The sequence below is a fragment of the Rissa tridactyla genome, chromosome 1 (genome assembly GCF_028500815.1).
Source record: "Rissa tridactyla isolate bRisTri1 chromosome 1, bRisTri1.patW.cur.20221130, whole genome shotgun sequence".
Lineage (NCBI taxonomy): Eukaryota > Metazoa > Chordata > Aves > Charadriiformes > Laridae > Rissa > Rissa tridactyla.
The window spans coordinates 111616694-111639631 of record NC_071466.1 but is presented as its reverse complement, the minus strand read 5'-3'; the positions used below and the strand labels follow the sequence as shown (position 1 = coordinate 111639631).

Here is a 22938-nt window from a genome sequence, read left to right as displayed (position 1 = left end):
TTTTCAAATTCATTCACGTCTGAATCAGATGTAAGATGAAAATATTCTCACTGCCAGAAATCCTACATTTTGGACACCTTTAAGGAGCATATAATGTGGAAACTATTGCTGCGGGTCTTTTGGTTAGAAAACTCAATAACTGTTTATTCTGCAACATGAATTATATAGTCACAAGTATGTGGCATGAAGAAATCACTTAGTATAACATACAATAAATGTCAAGAAAAAGCCAAGGAAAGGAAAAGAAATTAAGAGCCCTGTAAAAACATCTGGACATTTCACAATATCAGGTATCACATTACAGAAATATTAAATCTTGTTTTATTGCATTTGTAGTAGAATCTAGTAAAATGGGGCTGTGTTCCAGCATGCATGGCTGTTCTGAATCGTAGCAGAGTCACAAAACTCAGAAACCCTTGCATTTCAACTCTGGACCATACCTGAGACTCCATCCATTAATCAAACACATGCTTCATGGAAGCACAGATGTAATGCAAAGACATGGAAATCTTCCAAGCTCTATGAGAAAGATGGGCTTAGAACAGTAAATATAGTCTGGCCTTAGTGCATTTTTTCACAAAATTTGTAAATAATGTGAGCTTTTACCTGGAAGAGCACTGAACTTAAATCTAGAATACTCTTGGCCAGTAAACAGATTACCTTGTAGCTGTGGGCAATTATGCTGCTCACTTCTAAGCAATGCAGAAAATCAATTTTAATTAAAAAATCATTTATGCTGGACTGAGTCATGCCCATTTAAGAAAAAAAAAATATTGACCTAGGAAAGTTCAGTTTGGATGCAGAATCACTTTCACAGTAGCACCCAATTTTCCAGTCAGATTGACAGAAGGACAAAGAGGTCAAATGATTCAGATGAAGTCAGACTCATGCTGAGCTTATCCCCAAGATGATCTTGACTCCCCGTCTTTCATTATAACGACTTAACAGATGGCTTCTATCAGTTTTAGTCTTCAGTATCTTCCTTTTCAGAGCAAGTTGTTAAATTCTGTTCTGTCACTACCAGCCACGTGACAGATTCTATGAACCTTTGGCAACTAGATAAGGCAAGGATTTGATTCAGTCCTCATTCAAGACCATATCCCAAACCAGGAAAGTATTTATGCGTGGCTTACTTTAAAATATACGTGAGTCTTATGAAACTCAAATAGACTTAAACGAATGCTCATAGCTGGCATGGTATATAAAGATGTCTTGGTTCTGGTTCTTGTGAGTATTCATAAATTCTGTGAATATTATTTTATTGAATATGAATACTAGAAAGATTGGTTATACCTATCTAAAGCAGATGTGAAGGAAATATTCATCTCTTGATCTAAGCCTACAGTGTCACCACTGATTTTGAAGCATGGGCCACTTCGTAAGATTTAATGTTATTATTTCCAGAACCATTAACAAGAATTAATTAATTTTTCATTCATGTTTTTTGTGTTAAATATTGATATAGAAAAACATACACAATAAAAGGTGCAGAAAGTGCAGCAAGGCTGGTTACCAAGAAGTACACACAAATATATGTATACTCAGTTTAAGGGCAAACCAGGAGGATGAACATATTTTCAGATTATTTCCAGATAGATCCAATTCTTGGAAAAATGTAACCCTTTTTTTCCTGAATTGACTCTTTCAATCACTACTTCTACATAGGCAGCCCTTCAAAAGTCCTTTTGTAGCCTGTCATCTCACAAAGCTGTATACCAGAAAGAAGTACTGACCCTGGTGGGCAAAGAAAACCCTTTAAATGCCTCCCCAACACGTTTGCATGGATCTTACCTTTCCCTGGATGCTGACTAAGAAAAGGAAAGAAGGCATGTACAAATGGGGTCCCGAAAAAGCCCAAACAAATAGTCAAAAAAACAGCTCAGCAAAGGTACGAGGAGGGAGATTAGAGAACATCTGCAGGGAAAGGTGAATGGAGGAGGCAGCAAAAGGTATTCTTAAAAACCCAGAGAGATTTATGTATTGATGCACATAGGGTATAAGTGTACTTGCAGGTATGTGCATATGTATGTACATGTGCTGAGTGAGAAATGGAAAGTGACTTGTCTACTGAGGACAGAAAAAATGGACAGCTGACAAGAATTGATATTAAAATATCCCAGGAAGTCATTGCTTTTCAAGGTCTCCTTTTCTTTCTTTCAGATGCTTCTCAATTGCAAGTGCACATCTGACAAAATGACTGCTGAGGATCGGTGGTGAGGATGCACAAGTATTAATGAAGAGAAAAAAACATCTCCTATTTTGACTGAGTCTAATTAAGTAGGTGCTTAGCTGAAGTTTCCAGGAACTTGACATAAATTATTTAAAATTAGAAGTCAGGCTGGAACTATCATGAAAGTATCACGAGAACAGTATTTTCTGTTCTGTATCCTAGTTTTCCACTCCCAGTGAAAAGAAGAAGTGAAGAAAACATAATGGTGATGAATACACATACATATACACACACTGTATGATCAGCTTTCAGAAGCTCACCGGAAGCTTGAGTCAGATTCATTTTGAGAAAAGAATGAAAACCAGCTATTAGATTTGTTGGTTGTTTTTTGGTGTTGGGGTTTTTTTTTACACAAAACCTTCCTACAAATGAAGCTGATTGGAATAAGGATTTAAGTGTGGAATGAAGTGAGGGAAGGAAAAACTGTATTCTTCTGCAGAACATTGTTTAAAAAAATAAAGAAAATTCTTTACTGTAGCAATTTGAAACAAGCTCTATTTTGGTTACAATACTACCGGAGAGTTTGGGAGGTTTTATTTTCTGCTCTTGCACTGACCTTGTGACTTTTAGGAAGTCACTTAACCTCTCTGGGGGTTGGTTCCCCCACCATAAACAGAGTTGTTCTGAAGCAATAGTTGCTACCAATCTCTAGTTTAGGACCTATAAATGAAAAATTTTAAATCGTTCATGTGTTACTACTATAGTAATCACGTACGCATCTAGAAGAAATGTACAGTTTGCTATCTGAACATATAAGAAAATCATCTGACTCCATGTTTCATATTTAAAGAAAAAGTCGTTTAACAAATCAGTTTGAGAATCACTATTTCTTTAAATGTGTTTCTGCAATTAAAACTTGCACATGACTCTTAAAAAAGCTTAAACACTCACTGTCATAGTCCTGTAGATTTTCAATTGCTGATAACAATCTTGCCCTGTCTTCTGGGTTTGAAATATTTAATTCAATCAGGTGGCTCTCCTGTAGATCCTTTAAGTCCTCTAGAGTTTCGTAGCCATTTAGCAAGAGGGTTGAGGCATATTCCTGCAAAAAGAAACAAGGAAATCATCTCATGTGAACAAGCATTATGCTTAGCAGAGGAATAGGCACAGTTTCTCTTATACTTTTTTGTCAGCTTAAAATGGGCTCCATGCTCCAGTCTGATCAACCTGCCTTTGGCATCAAACCAGAGTTGGAGAGCAAGAGAGGACAGAGGTGGAGATGCCTAGGGGTCCTCTTGACTATCCCAGCATCTGTGGCTGAGTTGTCTAACAGAGTACAGCAGCAAATTGGACAAGGACAGAGCTTTGCCAGAAATGATTGAATCTGCGGAGCTTCTGGACTTTTGTGGGTCGGGTCACCCCATAGAGTACCTCCCATGCTGGGTCCAGGAGGGCTTCTGAGGTAGGGTGTGCTCTGCCTTTGCACCAGAAGGAGTCCTTCAATATAAGTGAGGGTGAGAAGCTGAGGGAGCCCTCAGCTGTGCTGAGTCACACGTGGTCCCTCTTGAGCTGTGTGTTGATGCAGTATGAGACCCTGTGTGTACTCCAGGGAGAGGAGTGTTTGCATCAGCACAAAAGCAATAACCATTATTAAAAATGTTGCCTGTAAATCATGACCTAATTATGCTTTGACACTCAGTCGAGAACTAGGGTTGTAGAGAGGGAGAGAGGAACAACACAAGCATAGCGCAAGAAGACTGTTGCTCCCTAAAGATCACGAGAATTAAAAACTGGAATTCTAAATGTTGTCACTGAAGTCAGACTGCAGTCCTGTCCCTGAGGTGTCCACAGGCACACAATTGCAGTCAGGTTACGGTGGCTTGACAGCTCACCGCCATGCCTCTTTGCGTGGAGTCTCTTAACCTAACCAAATGATGTGGTAAAACGCAGTTCTATAAGCCACTCACACCAGATAAAAGACAGACATGAAGCTGCTTTGCTGACATCAACACTGCTGAAATCTGCCTTTCTACTTCTGCCTGTAAATGACATCCAAACACAGGCACACAGAAATTAAAAGTTTAAAAACAGCTGAGAAATGTGTTGGCTGACCTGCAGGTGGACACAATCCAAGAGCTCTTGCAGTGTTTTAGGCTCGGTCCTTTTGCTTCCTCTGTGTGGCTTTATCTTTCTGGGTGCAGCTTCCTCTTCCAAGATAATATCCACGTAAATGAACTTGAAGTTTCCTACTTTGTTGTTCAACATGCCTGTCCATATGCCCATGGGGGTTTTACAGATGATATCTATAATGTCTCCTTTCTAGAACAATAAAAAAAAGGACACCACTGCTTACACATCTGGTTTGTTATATATAGCTTTTCCTCTGTGGACCAAAACCAGCACAGAATCTTAACTAGTCTTAACTTACCTACATTTAGCTCCTTTGCTTTTATAACATCCCAGCCAAATAGGTACAGAAAATGGAGCTAATCTTTATCTCCAAGCATTTGCAAAGAAGAGGTGAGCATAAGCAACACCTTTCATCTTTTTTGTGCTCCCCTTGGTCCCTGAAATGGGATAGGGTTGCATCAGCAATCAACTTTTGCCAGGAATAGGGAGCATAGCTTTGGCAAAAAAACCAAAGGAACACTGTCACGTTATTTTCCAAAGATGTGCTATTTGTACAATAATCTTATTATCCAGCATCTCAAGGGTCTTCAAAATCTGATAGCTGAGCTGTGTGAAAGGTGGACTCTTACCCATTTTATGGTAAAAAACACTAGCTACATTTCTCAAAGGCAATAAAGAACACTTAACTCCATATCTTCCTGTCAGTCCTTCCCAAAGGACAGTCAAATTTTCCCACTATTATTAACACAATTGACTGAGAAAATAGTGGAAGATGCCTTAGCAGACAGATCTAAAGGCTTCGGCTCTCCACACTTGTGGATGCAATTGCAAATGTGAGTGCAAAAAAGAATGACAACACAGCAGCTTCAAAAGGGCTTTTTGGTAAAGGTATTCACAGCCATTCTGTGGGAACCAAGGTCTCAGCTCAGCAAAACAGCCACTCTGAGCAATTCTCATAGTCAAAAGGCTCCCTTGTAAGTCACACAACTTGCTCCCGTGACCTCAAAATTGAGTCCTCTCTTCTGGGCAGGTACCACAGAACTTATAAAAATGTTGAAAGTCTTTAAAGAGCTGTCCAACAAATCCCCATGTACAGACTTCATTTGGCATTCTGTTACAAACTTAAAAATCAAACTCAGTTTGTTAAAATATCTGTTAACAAGTCCAAGACTTTCAAATCTTTTCTGGTCTGGTCAAGAAATTGCAAGTAAAGCAGTCACCCTAGTTTTGGTACAAACCCAAGTATGAAATTCACTGTGTTCCAGTGACCTGGTTTTGTTAGAATATGGAGCTCAGAGCTATGAGCACGTTTGAAATGGAAACTAAACAAACATTTGTTTAAAGGTCTATAAGCACACATATTATTCTACACACTCATGGAGGCTCAGGAACTTCAGACACGGGTGCAGGTCAGGATTAGGCAGTGGCTCTAAGCCAAGATGCAGATGCACTTTGAATTCAGATTCCAGGTACTGAAATTTTATGAGATAAATTTAGGGGATTTCAACCTTAGGTGTTAGTTTATAATTCTAAAATACATCACCCCAGAGACTAAAAAAGGAACCTGTGTGAGACAGCAGACATTTGCCATTTCCTGACCAGCTAAACAGAAATAAATGCCCTAGGTATGGGTGGAAGTGGAGGGCAAGTGGTGAAGACTGCAAGTACTGGCAGTACTACTGTAGTATATACAGGCCAGAGAGAAGGAGGGGGAGGTTGCAGTGAGATACAGATGAGGATGTTGACTAGAAGAAGAAGCTGTGAAGAAGAAGAAAAGATGCTGAAGCGTGAATATAATCTGGATATGAAGGTGTTTACAAAGAAAGAAAAGAAAGGAGTCCAGATTACAGACAAGAGCAGTCTGGAGGATGGTGATATTGAATGTATCTGTGCATGGAAAGAGAAGAAAAGCGCTGGGCTTTTTTAGCAACGTTCAACTGGGCCCATGTCTGGAGCTCCTTTTTCTCACTCACACAGCCTGGACACCCCTGCCATGTTGTCAGGGCCAGAGAGTCATAGTTCAAAGGTATGCTTAAAGAAAAGCTTAATGGAAACGCAAACTGTTTTCATTAAAGACAATGGGTGCCACTGAGCTTATGGTACATCCTAGTCGTGACTGGAAAAGCTGGGGAGGCAACTTCACACCCTCATTGGACTCAAGTTTTTCTTACTCCAGATCTAGTATGTGGGAAGCAACATGTATTTTACTCTGAGAAAAGCTGTGGCATCCAGGTAGATACCACAATGAGATACCTATGTGGAGTTTATGCCTTAAAAACCCTTTAGCAGCAGTTGGCTTTGCGCATTGTCTGAGCTTCTGAACTAAGTCCTTATAGAAGCATTGCACAATGCGATTGGTCTTGCTTTTAGAGTGTTGCGCATACTTAACAGTTAAAAATGCATTAGTAAACATATTCTTCACATTTAAGAAATGGCCCCCTGGTATTCTTACTGGAAAAGAGGAAATCCCCGTGGTTGTCTTACCTTAATTTTCAGAGAGTCAGTGTCATAAGGACTTGGTGTGAAGTCGGTGTGAACTTTGGCTCGACCACAGAAGGGCCCACTGTAAGGGACTTCGTCATCAAACCGGAGGCTGTCCCTGTTGCTCGTTCCATCTGAGCAGCTGGTCACCCCACCTTAAAGAGAGTCAAGTTGAGACATCTCCTGCACCAAATGCCCAAACGTGCAATTCTGCACAGCATCCAAGAGGAAAGTGTTCAAAAGCACAGAATTAGAGAAAGAGCATACTCTGTGTGGTTTTGGCACATTCCAGGAAAAATACATTCAATAAAAAGCATACTCTGAGAGACTGAAGAAAATAGGTAGGAGATCTTTCATTAACATCTACCCTACAGTAATCTTTTTCTGGTGATGATACTAATAGACTACACATTTTGCTTACAGACTTTTTGAAATATTACCTCTGCAGATTAATAAAATGTACTCTAAAAGTGCAATTTAGGGAATTAATTCTGCTGAACTTCTCCTGTTTATTCAGAGAAATGAAAACAAGTACTGTAGAAGTTATTTTATTTCATTACAGAGCTAGCTGAAACATCAAAGGAACCTGCATTGCAGAGGGAAATTTTAATCTTATCAACATTTCTGCCTGTCATTTTATCCAAGTTAAGCAATAAAATATCGGCAGAGTAATTCAAGCAAATTTGAGCAAGCTCTGCAATATCCCATCCAAATATGTTTTTAGATAAGAGCAGCAGTGTGTTGGAAGTAAACTCCCATATACAATTTTCACAAATCACATCACAGAAAATGATCATAAAAATAGTTTTGTTTGAGGTGATTGCTTAAGTGCATAGCTCCATCTCAGGGCCAGATTAACTACTAAGTGCAAATGGTCTGGACTGCCGCTCGAGTCCCCACTTAGGGCTCACATGGTGACCGCGGTGATGGCACAGCAAGCAACGTCATTATGGACAGCTGTGGTCTGCTGCGTAGCAAATGTCCACAGCAGAGCAACAGATAGAGAGGTGGAGGCAGACTCCACTTCTCATCAGAGATTCATCTGCCCTCCGACTGAGGCTACCCTGTTGGGGGAGGGTTTTCAGTGGGTTTGGGGAGAAGCAGACTGTGTATCTCTGTGTCATGACCTGAAGCCGCCAGGTCAGGCCCCCATCACCCATCATCTCAGAGAGACCTCGTGCTTCGTCTGCCTCACATCTGCAGGGTGAAGGATGAACGCACAGCCACTACACCCAGAGAGGATGCTTGTGCGGCTGCAGCACCCAGTGATTGCAACCCTATGATTGCCAGCACCATAGCAGTGATAACCCCCAAGAACATTTATGCCACAAATACCAGCAACATCCCCTATGATCCGTGTTATTATTTTACTTCAGTTAATATTTCCACCCTTAAAAACACTCTTTATTTCTGGAGAGAGGTATATCTAACCTAGCTGCCGCGCATTTAATCAAATTACACCTCTGCCTGCCAGACTGAAGAGCTCTCTGCTATCACATTTTTGATCACCAGCTCTGATACCTCAGACTTAAAGAAGAAGAATATTGATCCAGTGACTGAATAAGAAGTATGGATATCTGGTACTTACTAGATGAGCTCTGGCCACTGTTCAGACTATAGAGACTTTCCATAGAGTCACTGGTTTTTAGGGAGACTTTCTCAGTGTGTATTCCACCACCAGGATCACTGTCATCTTTTCCTTCTTCATTCTTTAACACAGAAATCAGATGTTAACCACCAAGAGATGTATTTTAGACAAACATTTTGTTTTTTTCTTTTAATTCATCATTGGAGATTAACTCAACATTACACTTTACTAAGAACCACTCTATGAGAGAAAGCATTTTAGAAGTTGATGCCTGGTACTAAGGATGCCCAGCACCACCCCCAGCACTTTATGATCTTGGATAAACCCCCTGTCTCCTCTCTGCCCCACTCACTTCGTTCCAGTCCTGCTCAAGCTGCTAAACTGATTCTCCGTCTCAGAAGACTGCAACATACCACAGCGGCCACAAAGGCTTGTAATGGGAAACTCACAGGGAGACAGGTAAGGTGTTTTTTCTGATTGTCTCAGAGGAGGAAATATAAAGTTTAATTCTGAAAGCACCTGGTGAAGTGCCAGCTAACACAGCTGTGTTTTGCATTGAACATCTGAAAATCGTGGGTGCTTGGTGGCAGGCTGGCACCCCAGACAGGACGTTCAGGAGACAGCTGGCACACACGTACGACATCGGTGTGTTCCCGCACCGTGCTCACCACATTGCCCAACCTACAGATTGGCATCAGAATCCAGTGCATTTCAGAATTAACAGATGCATGTTTCTCTCACAAAATCTAATGATGTGTGAAATTGGCCCCTTGAGTTTATAACATTAAATCACACCTCAGGAATCACAGCCTATTCAAAACCGTAAGTTCCATACTTCAGTCACAGGTAAGTTAGGGATGATGTAACAACTAAGTGAAATTACGATGAGCTTTCGGAGGAAGGAATTTCTTCAGCAGATTTCATCACGTTGCCAATGTGCGTGATATCTTGATGCAACTGAAACATCCTGAAATACTTAGGATGTTACGTTATATTTGGGGAAATACTAATTATTCATCAGTTGTCTGATGAAACCAAGCAAAGATGGCAGTGCGTGTATGCAGTAGAGACCCATACAGGTATATATAAGGCACGGCATTGAAATGAAAGACTATGTTGGTTTTCAACAAGGACAGTGCTTGTTACATCAGTCAGCAGCATAACCTGTAGATTAATCAGTGGGCCGGTATTGATTGTCATCTTCTCCTGCAGGAATGAAAATCATGCTACATGTGTGTCCAACCAGATAATTCATTGAATTTCTGTTATGTGATTGTTGCTGTAAATGTGCAGAAGGTAAATGTTGAAATTCAGTTTTTTCTTTCTTAGAATATAAAAATCATGGATTGCAACCTCTTGAATTTTAGCAAAAAATTCAAACTAAACTAATGAAATAGGAATCCTTGTCAATGACCTCCAAAAGCTGTCTAAAGGTATCCTGTGAAACACTATTTTCTACTTGTGAAGTTTCTTATTTATTTTCCCTACTTATTTGATATTGACACGTGTGTGAGATAGGATGCAGACTAGCTAGATTTTTTAGGATGGTTAAGTATGACAAGTCCTTTTTCCTTATTTTTTTTTAAATTTGGAACTCACTGACAGAACATATTGAGAAAACAGGTTTTGCAGTGTGTGAAACATTATATGTTTTTTATGTTTCATAAAGATAGGTTCACTAAGATTAGATAAGGTAAAAGCAGATAAGGCATATGAGTTGTCATGCTCTAGAACGCTGGCTGACCTCTACAAAACTGACTTCAGAAATAATTCTAATATTGAAAGATAAATTCTTCTAATGAAGCATTTTGTACAGGTTGAGTATCAGACTACCAATGGGGTTCATCCAATACTCCACTGTGTCCACATCAGCAGATTTTTTTGGGGTGCTTATGCAAATGCTCTTTGATGAAAAAGCAAAATTAAATGGTGTAAAAATCCTATGTCTGTTTTGGGCACTTATCATGTGATGCTGTGAAAAAAGGTTACATATCAAAAGCTTCTTTAATTCAGTATGTGTTACCACGTTTTTATGGATTGTCATAACTGATGACGATTAAAACGTGAACAGGAAAACTGCACATAATATTTTACTTCACATGTATCATCACCAACCACAAGATTCTTAAGCTGTATTTACCATCTCCTCAGAGAGTGCCTTGATGTACTTTTTACCCATCTTTTTCTTCATGGTAAGGGAAATGGCTCTCATCTTCTTACCCAAACTTCCTCCATTATTTGCTGCTTTAGTTTGTACTGCTTCTCCGATGTCACTTATAGTCTCCAGCTCAGATATCTGATTTGAAATAAAAAAAAGTAAGTAACAACTCACCAGGAAAATGAGGTTCAGTACAGTGGAATAGGAATTACAGGAAAATATTAAGGACAACAATGCAGTTAGACTGACAGAAGTTAGTCATAGCCATTTTACTGGGGAATCGTGTACATAAACATGTTTGCAGTGCAGCACTGTTAGTGTCAATGACAGAAAGAAAATACATTTTATGCTAGAAAATGTTGTTTCCAATTGTTTATTGTCCTTAATCCAAATAAGAATTGAGGATTTTTTTCACAGGAGTCTTGAAAACAAGAAATGACACATCTGTGGGTTGCATACACGTGATGGTTACTTTGGGCACACACCAACATGAAGTCCACTTCTGTCTTTTTGAAAAATTGTTTCTAATCTTCACATCAAAGTACCAAAGTTTAGGTGTCATTCTCTTGTTCATTTTGGCAAGGACTCAATTACCCAGGATCACACAGATCCAGGTACACAAGCAAAGTTCTCACCTGTGTAAAATTTACACAATAGTTTCCCAATGTTTTTGCATAACTGTCGTGGGAAAGTGAACAGAAGAAAGTAAAACTTTGTGTTATACAGACCTCAGCTGAATCATCTGTCTTTGATATCGAGTGATGCCTGAACCGGTCAAAGCTTCCAAAGCTGCTTGTGCGCTGTAAAAAAAAGAGAAGACAAACTTTGACTCACTGATGGTGTTTTGTTCTGTTATTAAGACTTAAATACAACTGTCATGTCACCTGTTTGCGTTAAAAATTCCTCCCAGATCAGTGGACCATGAACTGCTACAGCCAGCTAGAAACAAACTAGGAGGTGACGATAGGCTAAAAAAATTGTGACTGTACAGCCTGAAGCAGAAAAATGACTAACAGAAACAATACTGCTTCAAATACTATGGATATGAGTTCTTCTACATCAGTTTCACATTACATATACACAGATACCTATGAGTTACTTCTAGGTAAGATTGCTGCCTACAAGCTTAGAAAAAAAGGTGTTTCTGTAAATATTATAGCTATAGAGTCGGTTATGGTGGTGTAAACTGTGGCGATTTATACAGTTTACTTTCACAGCTGGGGATACTGTTTACGCTTCTCTACCAACAGGAATCAGCAAGGACCACCAAGGATTATGAATACACTTTGTCCAAAATGCAAACATTGTGGAGGAGTAAGTAACAGAATAATCAGGCAGGCCTCGTGTTTTTCTTCCCAATCCTCCAATTAAAAAAACTATTTTTAGGCATAAATAGGTAAAATCTTTCCCTGTGCTACAGCTTTGCTTAACATAAGAAAGGCTGCATCATGAGCAGAGATACATTAAGAGACCGTGAATGGATTGCTTCTACTTCTAATTTTCACCCTTTCTGCATGTGGATAAGTGACATGGAAAGGAGGGAAGTGGCATAGCAGATTTTTGTGAGAGAGGTCACACAGAAATACCTGCCAGACATGCCCAAGCAGGGTTGTCTGACACTGCATTGCCCATGGTGGCAAACTGCATAAAATTGGCCTTGATGATGTCAGAAGTCCCTTTAAGTGTTGCCCTAATAACAGCCACAATTTGGACATTTATCTACTCTACAGTGTCTTTAAGAGCTTGTTTTTATATCTTCACCCATATTCAAAGCTAAACCCAGAATGACTCCTTTTTTAAAAGTGCTTCACTCTTCCATACTGAATGAAAGTCTTTTAATGCAGTATCAGAGTTCTTGAGCAGTGCTTACTGTTATATACTACGCAATATCATCTTAATATATTTCTGAGTATTCAAAATCCCCTCTGGAGGAAAAAAACACCAAACTGAACAGCAGACCACAAAAAAAAAAATATCCCGAATGATTTAATAAGTGATTTCAGACTACCTGGCTACAGGTTTTCCTGTATTTATTAACACATTTACCTCACCCATGTGATTTCAGCCAAACCAGTTCCTTGCTTCATTGCTTTCTTCCCCCACCCCCAGCCACACGAGCAACCTTTTCATCTCCCCACAGGTTTCTAAAGCACCCATCGTGCCCCCTGCCCCTGGCACCTCCAGCTACCTCCTTTCGCTCTCCATCCAGGAAGACCACAAGCCTCCAAAGGGCCTGCAGACTCCTGGCTCTGCTCTACCATTACAGCTTTCCAATCTTCTCTAACAGGTAAGAGCTTTCAAGAGGTAGCCTCAGAGGCAACTGAGGTAGACCATCCTTCGGGCAACAGAAGAGGGGAAGAAAAAGACTGGTTGACTTGCTTGTCCCATTGCCTGCTTTTGCATTGCAGATACACTTAATGCCAGCATGAACCTGCTTTCAGAAAAGCTAAGGAGAAATCTCTCAGTGATGGTAAGAGGAACAGAACTGCCCAAACACCGAGCGCCCTTGCTGCGCCCATCCTCCAGTTCCCTACCCCAGTGGCAGGGTTAGTAATGCCGCAGGAGTGCCGTCCCCTGGAAAGCTGGAAAACCAAAGACCTGTTTGAGCTGAGACCCAAGTAATGATATCAGCTTCTGGCAAATTTCCGAGTGCTGGTACGTCCTCGTACCTGTTCTGCCCATAGATACCAAGCTGCTGTTTGCTGCTCTGTCTCCTCATGCTCTCCTCTCCTGGCAGAGTCAGTCCTCTGCAGGACTCATCAGTATCAGTGTCAGGCTCCTGATGCCACACAGGGTGGCGAGGTGGCATTCAGGATTCACCACTGCAATCTTAAGGAAGGAGTTCATCAAAATGACACCAGCTACGCAGAGCACACACATACCTCCCCCGGGTGTTTCCACCCAGGAAGGACCCCATCTTGGTCTCTCCGTGCTCATAAATCACAGGGTTACTATCCATATTAGCTCCTTTATCTCTTACACCCAGTCACTTTTAAACTAAAAAGAGTTTGCAGAGGGGAAAAAAAATATGACAAAGAAAACCATGTGAAAATAGTTTGTCGTAAAGTCTCTGTTTGAGAAGAATAAAATCAGCATCCCTTGGAACACAACTGAAAATAAAAGCTTGCTGTTTCATTTCCCCGTTTTCCCATACTTATTTATTAATCAGCTCCCACCCTCAAAAAAAAATAAAAAAATATGGACATAGCAGTGGAGATGCCTGAGCACAGCCAGGTGTCAGAGGAAAGCGTACCCACATTTTGGGTCCATGTTCTAAGCACTGCAGCTTAAGAGAAAAAGAAATAACATAATTTTTTTTCAGTACATTTCTGGGCACATCTAACCTGAAAAATACTTCCAGCCAAAGGTTATTTGAAGAAGCTGACCCAGATTTGTGAATATTTTTGGACATGTAAAATGACATTTACTATTCACTGCGGGGGAAAGAAAAAAGAAAGAAAAAATCACACGGCTCTCCTCTTAATTGATTGTAATCTCTCAGAAAATCTCTGTTGGCTAAACATCGTGGTTTATTTGTTTGTTTTTACCCTGTGAAATGGAAAAGGACAATGTGGATTGTACACTTTAATTTTATCTAAAATTCCCATAAAGAACTTTGCTATTAAGTAGATGAACAATATCCTGTGACAAGGGGTTAGCTGAATAGTATGATATAAAAACACAGCCCCAAGGATTATGGTTCTATTAGACAGGATTAACACCTTTCACTGGCTTGTCAACCCAGCCAAATGTGCCCTGCAGCATGGAGCGGGAGGGATAGAAAGAGGGAGGCTGGGATTCACAGCAATATTGGGAAAGTATAAAATAGTCTCACACAGCGATCTCTAAACATACACTGACCTTTCTGTTGCATTCAATCACTTCAAGATGTCTAGTAGGAATAGCTGTATAGTAAAGTGCAGATGTGCTGCAAATACTTTAAAAGGAACAAGAGGAAAAACATTGTTTATAGTTGGTCTTGCCTACCAACAGCTTGAGCACAGGGAAATCAGTTATTCTTTTTTGACCCTTGAAACAATCTTATATCCTACATGTGCAGAAGCCTTGGGCTATTTTGTAGTGTACTTCAATGTTGCTTCATCCCTATTAAATATTAATAAGGGTTACAGGATGATTTCCACTATTCTAGATAATGGTCTTGTTGCACTGGAGAGCACTAAATAGGGCTGCTTCAGCAATTCTCTATACTAACTTTTTCCATTAAGTAATCAATAGCTACCACCTTTTAAAAATGTATTCAACCCCATTATACTGATAACGAAAAGCAGATTTAGGAGCTCTGGGCTGCAAAAGGAACAGGACTATTACTTTCAGCAGTGTCCGTCACTGCATTAGTGTCAGGGAACACCTACTTTGTGAAGATACGGACAGGCCTTATTTCCAGGTGAAGGGAAGCTTTTAAAGTAAATGCAAAGCCACTAGGAGAAAATATGCTATTGACTTTTGATACCAGGATTCAGCATCCTATAAAGTTAAGTGATTTTTCTGTCTGGATTCATGCAAGAGCTACGAATGGATACGTTAAACAAATATGAATTTGTTCGGTAAAATCTAATGGAGGCAAGGACAGGGAAGAAACACTTGGTTTTTTCCCACACAAGGACCAATCAAATAATTTCTACAAATCAATGCATTTACTTTCATCCCTTCCCTTTCGCTATACCAAATTAGCATGATAGAAAATATCAAGGATATTTTTCAGTATTTTGAATCCTTCTCCCATCTTTTCCTATATCTTCAATTCCCTTAAATCTAGGAACTTCAAATAATCATTTTAAAGGGGTAAGTGCTATGTAATTGCTGTTTATTTTAATTTTGACAGTCTGCAGTTGGTGGTCTGGTTTGTCTGTAAATAGCCTATCATTTTCCCCAGAAAATGGTATGGTATACAAATGGAAAAACAACAAGTTCTGCAATCTGCAGTTCTGCAATCTGTATCTTTCTGTTATAAAACGTCCTTCCCTTGTAGGGCATATCATAGGAGAAGTCAGTCAGTTCTTATGATAAACTAGTCAGAGCTTCTTCGTGTCTAAAGACAACCTTTGAGCCAAAACTGACAGCAGTTATCTTGCTAAATAATCATTATGTGTGATATTCATCTCACATTTTCCTTTGGACAACTCACACTGCTCAGAAATCCGGTTCCCTGCTGTGAGAAATTCTGGCCCATTATGTTTTGCTTCAAGTCCTATTCAAAATAGCTTTCAAGTCCAGTGTGCTGCAATGGCTTTGCACTGACCCTCTCGCACAAGTACCTCTCTTCAAATTCCTCCATGCATTTTCATTTTTAGCTTCCATTCATCCTTAGACTACCCAGACCACGTAAGCTGTATAGGGGCAAATGCATTCAGCGAGAGTAACAAAAAAGGAGCTCAGCATGTTGCCCAATTTCCTCGCCTGCCACAGGCGCTTGTATTCTTCCCTCTCTGCTTGGAAGAAGCCACAGCAGCTCCCAAGAGGACAGTCTGTGCTTGCTACTTTGATCAATGGAGATAAGCGGAGCCCAGGATTTGATTCATTTCTTCTATTCTCTAATACTCCTAGTCCTTTCAGAAGGAGAGTACTCTGAGAAGGAAATTAAGAGTTACCAAAGTAGGGACGAATATTGCCACTCTGCTAGCTTATCTTCTCACATAGAAGAAATGGTCTCCTACTTTCCCAGAAGCAAAGATAGCAATTTTTAGCTTTTGGGATGTTCTGTGGAAAAAAAAAACCCTAACAAACCACCAACAAAAAAAACCCTCACTTCTGTATAAAGAATGAGAATTTGCATACAAGACTCACTAACTCACCAAAGAGTAATACAGAAGTAAAGAAAAAAAAGAAGACATCGTGACCTCCCTATCTCAGGGATTTTCTCCTGTTTACACATTAGTTACATATATAGAACTTCTGACTGCTAACCAAGCTATTAATATAACTTTATAGCCCACACGAAACATGGCCTAAACCTTGTACTTTGCCAGTCAAAAGCAATAAAAAAGATACAGCTTGTTCTTGCTAACTCAAATAGGGCAATCTACTGAAATGGCATTTTTAACTGGCTTAAAAATCACTCTATAAAAGACTGGTTGTTATCGTGGTCTGGTATTCAGTAACTGCATGGAGGTGGGGAGAGAGGGGAGCAAAGTCGTCTTTGAACAAAAGTGCTAGCATGAAGAATCAGAGCAAACACCCTGATTTTAATGAAGGAAAATGACTGGAAAAGAAGAGCTGTAAAAAATAATGAGTTAATCATACTTAACACTCCTCCAGGTCAACAAACTTCGGTCTCCAAAGTAAACACTAAGTGGCTGTTTTATCAGTACTGCTATCAGGTACCAGCCTCGGTCTCCCAAGCCTGAACCGATGCTGACACAAAGCACGTAGTTCCTGATAACCCAGCCCGCACGTCAGAGTTTCCACTAGAAACTCGGTTCTCGAGTGCTTTCAAAGGGCACCTCACACAGGGCAGGCACCGAGGCAGCTGAGAGCACGGGGGAAGATACCGCTCATGAAGTTAAACGAGGGCGAGATGGTTTGCAAGGTCTGCAAGTCTTCCTCAGGAAGAGGCAAGCCGCGCAGGAAGTCTGAGCAAAAAGACAATTTCTTCCGGCAAAAAAAATATGCTGCGTTGATTAAACAGGTTTGTGAGGAAGTAAATAAGGGAAACAATTTAAGAAACATCTATCTGGGCACTAAGAAAGTTTTTTACAACTGAGTGTTGAAAAATGTGCAAGGGGGGAGGGATCTGACTCCTTTCCCTTTCAATGCACGTTGACCCTGAATTTTGAGCACCATCGTTCCTGCCCAATTGCTGCAGAGCACTCTGAGCTCCCGGTGAGAAAAGTCACTCCAAGTGCTCTTCGAGCAGTCTGTCCAATTCTGGGAGTGTGCACACAGGTATTTGCAATAATTATGTAATTAAGACTTTATTATTTATATGACATTTAATTAAAAGTGACTTTCAGTGGCACACAAACCCATGAAAAGAAAATGACTTTAAAAGAAGGTTAAGGATGTGTGACAAACTCAGAGGAGCTATGAAAGTGACAGTTAAGGACTTGGCGTGATGTGCACTTCTACCTCCCTGCTATCCTTTTTTACCCTTCATTTACACATGGGCAGGAACATCGAGGGACAAGCCTGGAAATCCACCCTGCACAGAACCGTGACTGCAGTAAAGGGGAGCGCTGTCTGAGGAGAGACTGGTTAAACACTACGTAGGCATTGCAGGCTTTGATCTTTAATCCCTTAAATACCAACATCTTTCCTCTCCTGAAACTTTCTCCTCTCCGCACCACATGAATTCACAGACAAATTGTCATATTTTAAAAAATGAATCGACTTGCTTCAATTAAAGTCCTATCCCTGCTTACTTACACAGCACGATTTTATTAATGCTGTGTGTTATCTAGGTCCTGACCTTGCAGGGTTCAGCTGGATTCCTCATGCGAGAGAAATTACTCACATACATGTTTGCAGAACGGGCTTTAAGTGAAGGCAAAAAATATTATATGCCCAAAGATGAGCCAAGAAGCACGCAGCCCCCGAGGGCTCAGTTTTTAAGGGAGCCCTGTGCCTGTCCCACACAGATGGAGAGGGGCAGCCGGTGTGCTCCCCCAGCGGAGGTGGGGATGTCCCTCGTGCGACTGCCACGAATGCTCCCATGCCGCAGCAGAGCCGGCCATAATGACCCTACTGCCTCGTCGCGCTATACATAGAGCTCACACAGAATAGCGCGGGGAGACACAGCATGTCCAAGGGCTTTGCTGTTCCTTTCGGCAAGCCTGAGAAGCGGCCACAGCTGCCGACTGCAGCACGCTGGCCTGCCAGCCCCGCAGTGGAGCAGCAGGGGATAGGCAGAAAATAGTCCTGCCTGGCGTGACAGCGTTTTGGTCAGAGCCCCTCTGACTCAACCGTTGTACCACAGCCGTACAAGATCCTTCACAGGGGATATTTCAATGTCAGCGAGAGCCTCCTTGCATATCTTACAGTGCATTCATGCATGACGTGGGAGCTGGTCCTGCTCCCAGGGAGTCACCGGGGATGAAAGGCAGCTTCTGCATTCCTTGCTAGGGAGAGGCACGTTTTCAGTGGAAGGTGTTCCTTCAAATAACCTTCCAGAGGGAAACAAGATTAAAAAATAACCTCTAAGTCACGGTTAAATCTGACCGTCCCCAAAGGTCGTTTGGCTTTTTGAAGAGTAAGCAAACTTCAGAAAACCCTTATACAAGTTTTACTGCCGTCCTGCAGTCTTACCCTTGACAACAGGTAATGACCAACAATAAGCTAATTCTAAGAAACTTGGGGGAGGGGGGAGAAAGAGAGTTAGTTTTTATTACTTTTAAATGAGTATTTGATACATCATGTTGGTTCCCCTGATTAATGTTCACAGCAAACTCAGCCATTGGAGTTGTAATGTTTCTGCAAGCTTCCCTACAGCAAAGCTTAGCCATTAATTCAGTGGCATATGTCAGCTCAGCAGAGCAAGGTCACTCTTCTCTTTCAAGGGGAACCTTTTTAGAAATAATAAAACTGACAGAAAGTTCTTTTTTGCATGCTTTATGTCACCTGAGGTTGAGTGCTGCAGTTAATATCACAGAGCTTATAAACATTCCCATCTTCAGCAGTCTCCAACCCCACTGGGCTCTTGGAACCTCCACTTTTCTTTTTTTTTTTTTTAAAGTAATATAGTGACAGCTTTATGTGGTGCAGATATACAGTATGCAATCCTAAATGAGTAAAAAATGAGTAAAAAATAAGTAAAAAATGAACAAACCTTTTCTTAGGCTTTTTAGAGGAGAAATTTTGGAAGGCACTAAGAGACTGCTGATACTGCAGTATGCATTTAGGATGCTAGTGCTTAAAGAAAAAGATGTAGGATAAGGGACTTTGTCACCGTGGATGCTTGCACCTTTGGCTAAAAGGGAGGAATTTTAAAATGCTACTGGTCCAGCTTGTTTCCATTTCACTGTTAGCTGATACTACAGGCTGGATGTCTGTATAGGTATGCAATGTAAATAGAACACAAAGTTAATTGATCTATTTATGGAATAATTTTGAACTTGTAAGTAAATAAGGATGCATTAGTCATCTGTTATGATAACTAATTGCGACTGGAACTTATTTATCGGGATACAAATATTACAGAACATGATAAACAAACTAAGTAGCTGAAGAATAAGATCCAAACAATAGGCCAGGTTTTTTTCCCTCTCATTATCTCCCTTCAGACATCCTGACTACACTTGATTAATGAATCCATAGTGAGATTAGCTGAAATTGCCTTAATGGAGATGCACTACAGTAGAGAAGCAAAATTCAGTGCAGTATCTATCATCAGTCACTGTGAATTTTAGTGTTTCATCAAATCTATATGTCCATTTATTTACATTGTTTTTATCTTAGGGAAAAAAAAAACCAAACAAAAAACCAACAATCCAAAGACTATATTACAGTGGGTTAACTTTTGACTCCTTTAAAATTATGACCAGTGGCACAGGTTTTTTCCCCTTCATGTATCCTCCCTCATCAGAAGGCTGAGTTCCAGTGTTGGCTTATTGCCATCAGTGGCCCAAAGTTATCTTTATTGTTCAGTTGAAGAAAGCACATGTGGCGCTTTCATTGCAGCCTTGCAGGCTTCAAAAACCGGACATGCTTGTACAACGTATGCCTGGGAAATCTGAACTCATAAAATACATTCAATAAACTTTTGGTTTTGGACCAGTATGGAAGCTCAAAGAAAGTTTACAGCTCAGGGTTTCCTAGTGAGTTGGCACTGCGCAAGAATACTTCTTAGTGCAGAAGTTATGATGTGTCAAATTCTAGGTTTTCTTTGTATTATAAGTAAGTTCTACAGCTGCAATCTAGGAAAAAAATCTAGTCATCTGAAGACAAGATAGCATCCTGATTCTCTTCAGGTCACTCTTAAACCAGACGGGAATAAGTACAATCAACAGCTCACTGCGAGTACTGGGTACAGCAAATGGCACTACTCTGGCATGGGCACACCAATTCCCCTCTCTCCATTCGGTTATCTCTGTGGCATGGGGTTACTGCTATCGCAGCTCAGTGGAAAACTACAGTTTCACCTCATAAAAAACAAGCGTACCGGATGTTTGAAGTGTGTTTTCATTCTGACTCACAACAAAATTGAGACTAAGCATTTCACCTCTCCACTGCTCCCACAACCTCCATGAAAACCACATGTAGTTGAGAGACTCACCAATGAGATGATGCTACCGAGACACAGACAGCAGTGAGGGCTTTGAGGTGTTATGTGAAGGCCAAATTCAAGGCCGTACTCCAAATCCTACCCAAATCTGGCCTTTCTTTGCAAAGGACGTTGTGCCACCTACAAGGTTTTAAGCTTTCATGAACAGGTGGGAACATACCTGCTCTTCCCATTCCCTCAGATACTAACCAAAATCCCAAACACATAATTTTCAAACTTTTTACCCATATAGGCACAACTACCAAGAGACTAATCAAATGAATATAAGCTCCATTATAGAGGCGGGAAGAAAATCATGGAAACACCCCAGAAGACAATATCAGCAGAGCCTTGCCATGTATTTGTGACTAGAGCTGACTGCCTGCTCTACCATCATCAGTCATTTCACGCACCCTCTACACAGGCTCTAAGCTGCGCATCCATCAGTGAACCACATCCCCTTTGCAACTCTGCGAAGCAGTTTTTGAACTTAACAGCTGACCTTAAAAAGGAGGCAGACAGACAGAAGTATAGGAGAAAAACAGCGCAGCTGCAGTGAGTGAAAGCAATTCATGAGTGGTAAAGCTCAGCATCCTCTTTGCACAGGTGAAGGCAGCAGAGAGTCAAATTGCGTGAGCTCATTCAGCTGTCTTGACCCCTTTGTCATCTCATCTTCACACATCTGCTTTTGGCTGTGCTGCGAAGCCGATGTCTTTATCTCATGGCTGCAGGCTGTCAGTGACAAAGCTCCATCTCTATCTCAAACATAATGGTAGAGGGAAGACATGGAACTGCACCATAGCTTTTCCATGCTTTCTGGTTGAACAGCACTCATATACTGCTTCTCATCTCCTTGAAGAGAAACCCTACAGAAAAACCTAAAGCCAAGTACTCAAGTATTCCAGTAGCCCCATATCTACCTTGCCTTTCAACATATCTGAAGGAACAGCAAACCTACCACACCTTCCGAATGAGGTCAACATGACCAAGTAGGGGAACTTGCAACTTCCTACGGTTCCCAAGGAAGTAACTATTCAGCATCCCATGGAAATCAAGGACAGGAATGTGAGGTTACTTGGTTGTTCTTGTGAAGATTATAAAAGAGATAAAGACATAAAAGGGTAGGAAAGGGACTAAAAGTCCACCCAGAAGACATAATGGTGTAAGACATTAGGTGAATCTTTTTCACAAAGAAAGCTTCTTGTCATCCTCAATGCTGGGTAATGGTTAGACATGACAGACCATTTACTGTTGGCTTACCAGAAAGATACCAGTAGATATTACGACTGGCAATTAAGCAGCCTGAAGTCTGTGTACAGGTAAAGTCGTTATCCAGCTTTCTGTGTATCCATGGAACAAACCAAAGAGGTGTGGGGGAAAAAAACCAATTAAATAACTCTGCTGTCTCTGTTGCAAGTTTTCAGAAGATAAAGGTTAAGGGATATTGTGATTATAGAGGGCAAGAAAACTTTTTGTTTTCCTTCTCTGCGGTGAGTATTGCTAGGGTTTTCTGCCCACATATTGAGGGGTTGAGTCTTCTTGCTAAAGTGTTTGTAGCAACCCACAAAATGCCTATACTAGCTGGCCAGCGAGGGCTTTATAATGACTTCAGTCTGGATTTATGCTATGACTAGATTACTAGAAGAGTGTTGAAACCTACAGAAAACTGTAGGCCACATCCTCTGCCTGTCCTGCCCATACACAGTTACTGCTTTTTTCAGCAATGACAGGTATCCTGACCAATGTTTAATTTGGGGTATTTTGGATTTCCTAGAAACACTGTATTGAAGTAAGTCAACTGCTCTATAAAGCTAATTAAAGAATTAGAAGGAAACTAATGCTGATTTATGTCACCTTGGTAGCTGTGCTAAAGTATTTATCAGAGAGTACAGTTATAGCTGATGTAGTTGATTGATAGCGTGGTATCTAAAAATGGCCAGAGAAGGTGGTTCAGACATCTTGAAATGCTCTTGCCTGCTTAGGAAAACAAACAAAGAGCCAAACTGGGTTTGTTACTCTAAGCAAAATTAATATTAATGTGAAAATATTCCCTTTAGGAAATTTGCTCTCACTTGTTTTAAAATATTCTGCTATTAAGGACTTAAGCCTGGCTAGTGAAGGAAAACCAAGACAGAGAAGAAATAAGAAATGACCTGAATTTTGCGTAAAGTTGGTCAAAATTTAAAAGGTGCTGT

At 40.6% G+C, this 22938-nt stretch overlaps 1 protein-coding gene across 2 annotated transcripts in view; it reads right to left on the bottom strand.

Annotated features, from left to right (window-relative positions):
• SAMSN1 (SAM domain, SH3 domain and nuclear localization signals 1) overlaps window positions 1-22938 on the bottom strand; it is a 95285-nt gene that overhangs the window by 6084 nt on the left and 66263 nt on the right. For both annotated transcript variants that reach the window (XM_054182329.1, XM_054182321.1), the window contains 6 exons: window positions 11256-11327; window positions 10510-10665; window positions 8370-8490; window positions 6785-6936; window positions 4283-4489; window positions 3122-3272 (listed from right to left, as the gene is read on the bottom strand). In XM_054182329.1, coding sequence (XP_054038304.1) covers window positions 3122-3272; window positions 4283-4489; window positions 6785-6936; window positions 8370-8490; window positions 10510-10665; window positions 11256-11327 — 859 coding nt within the window. The remainder of the gene's footprint in view (window positions 1-3121; window positions 3273-4282; window positions 4490-6784; window positions 6937-8369; window positions 8491-10509; window positions 10666-11255; window positions 11328-22938) is intronic.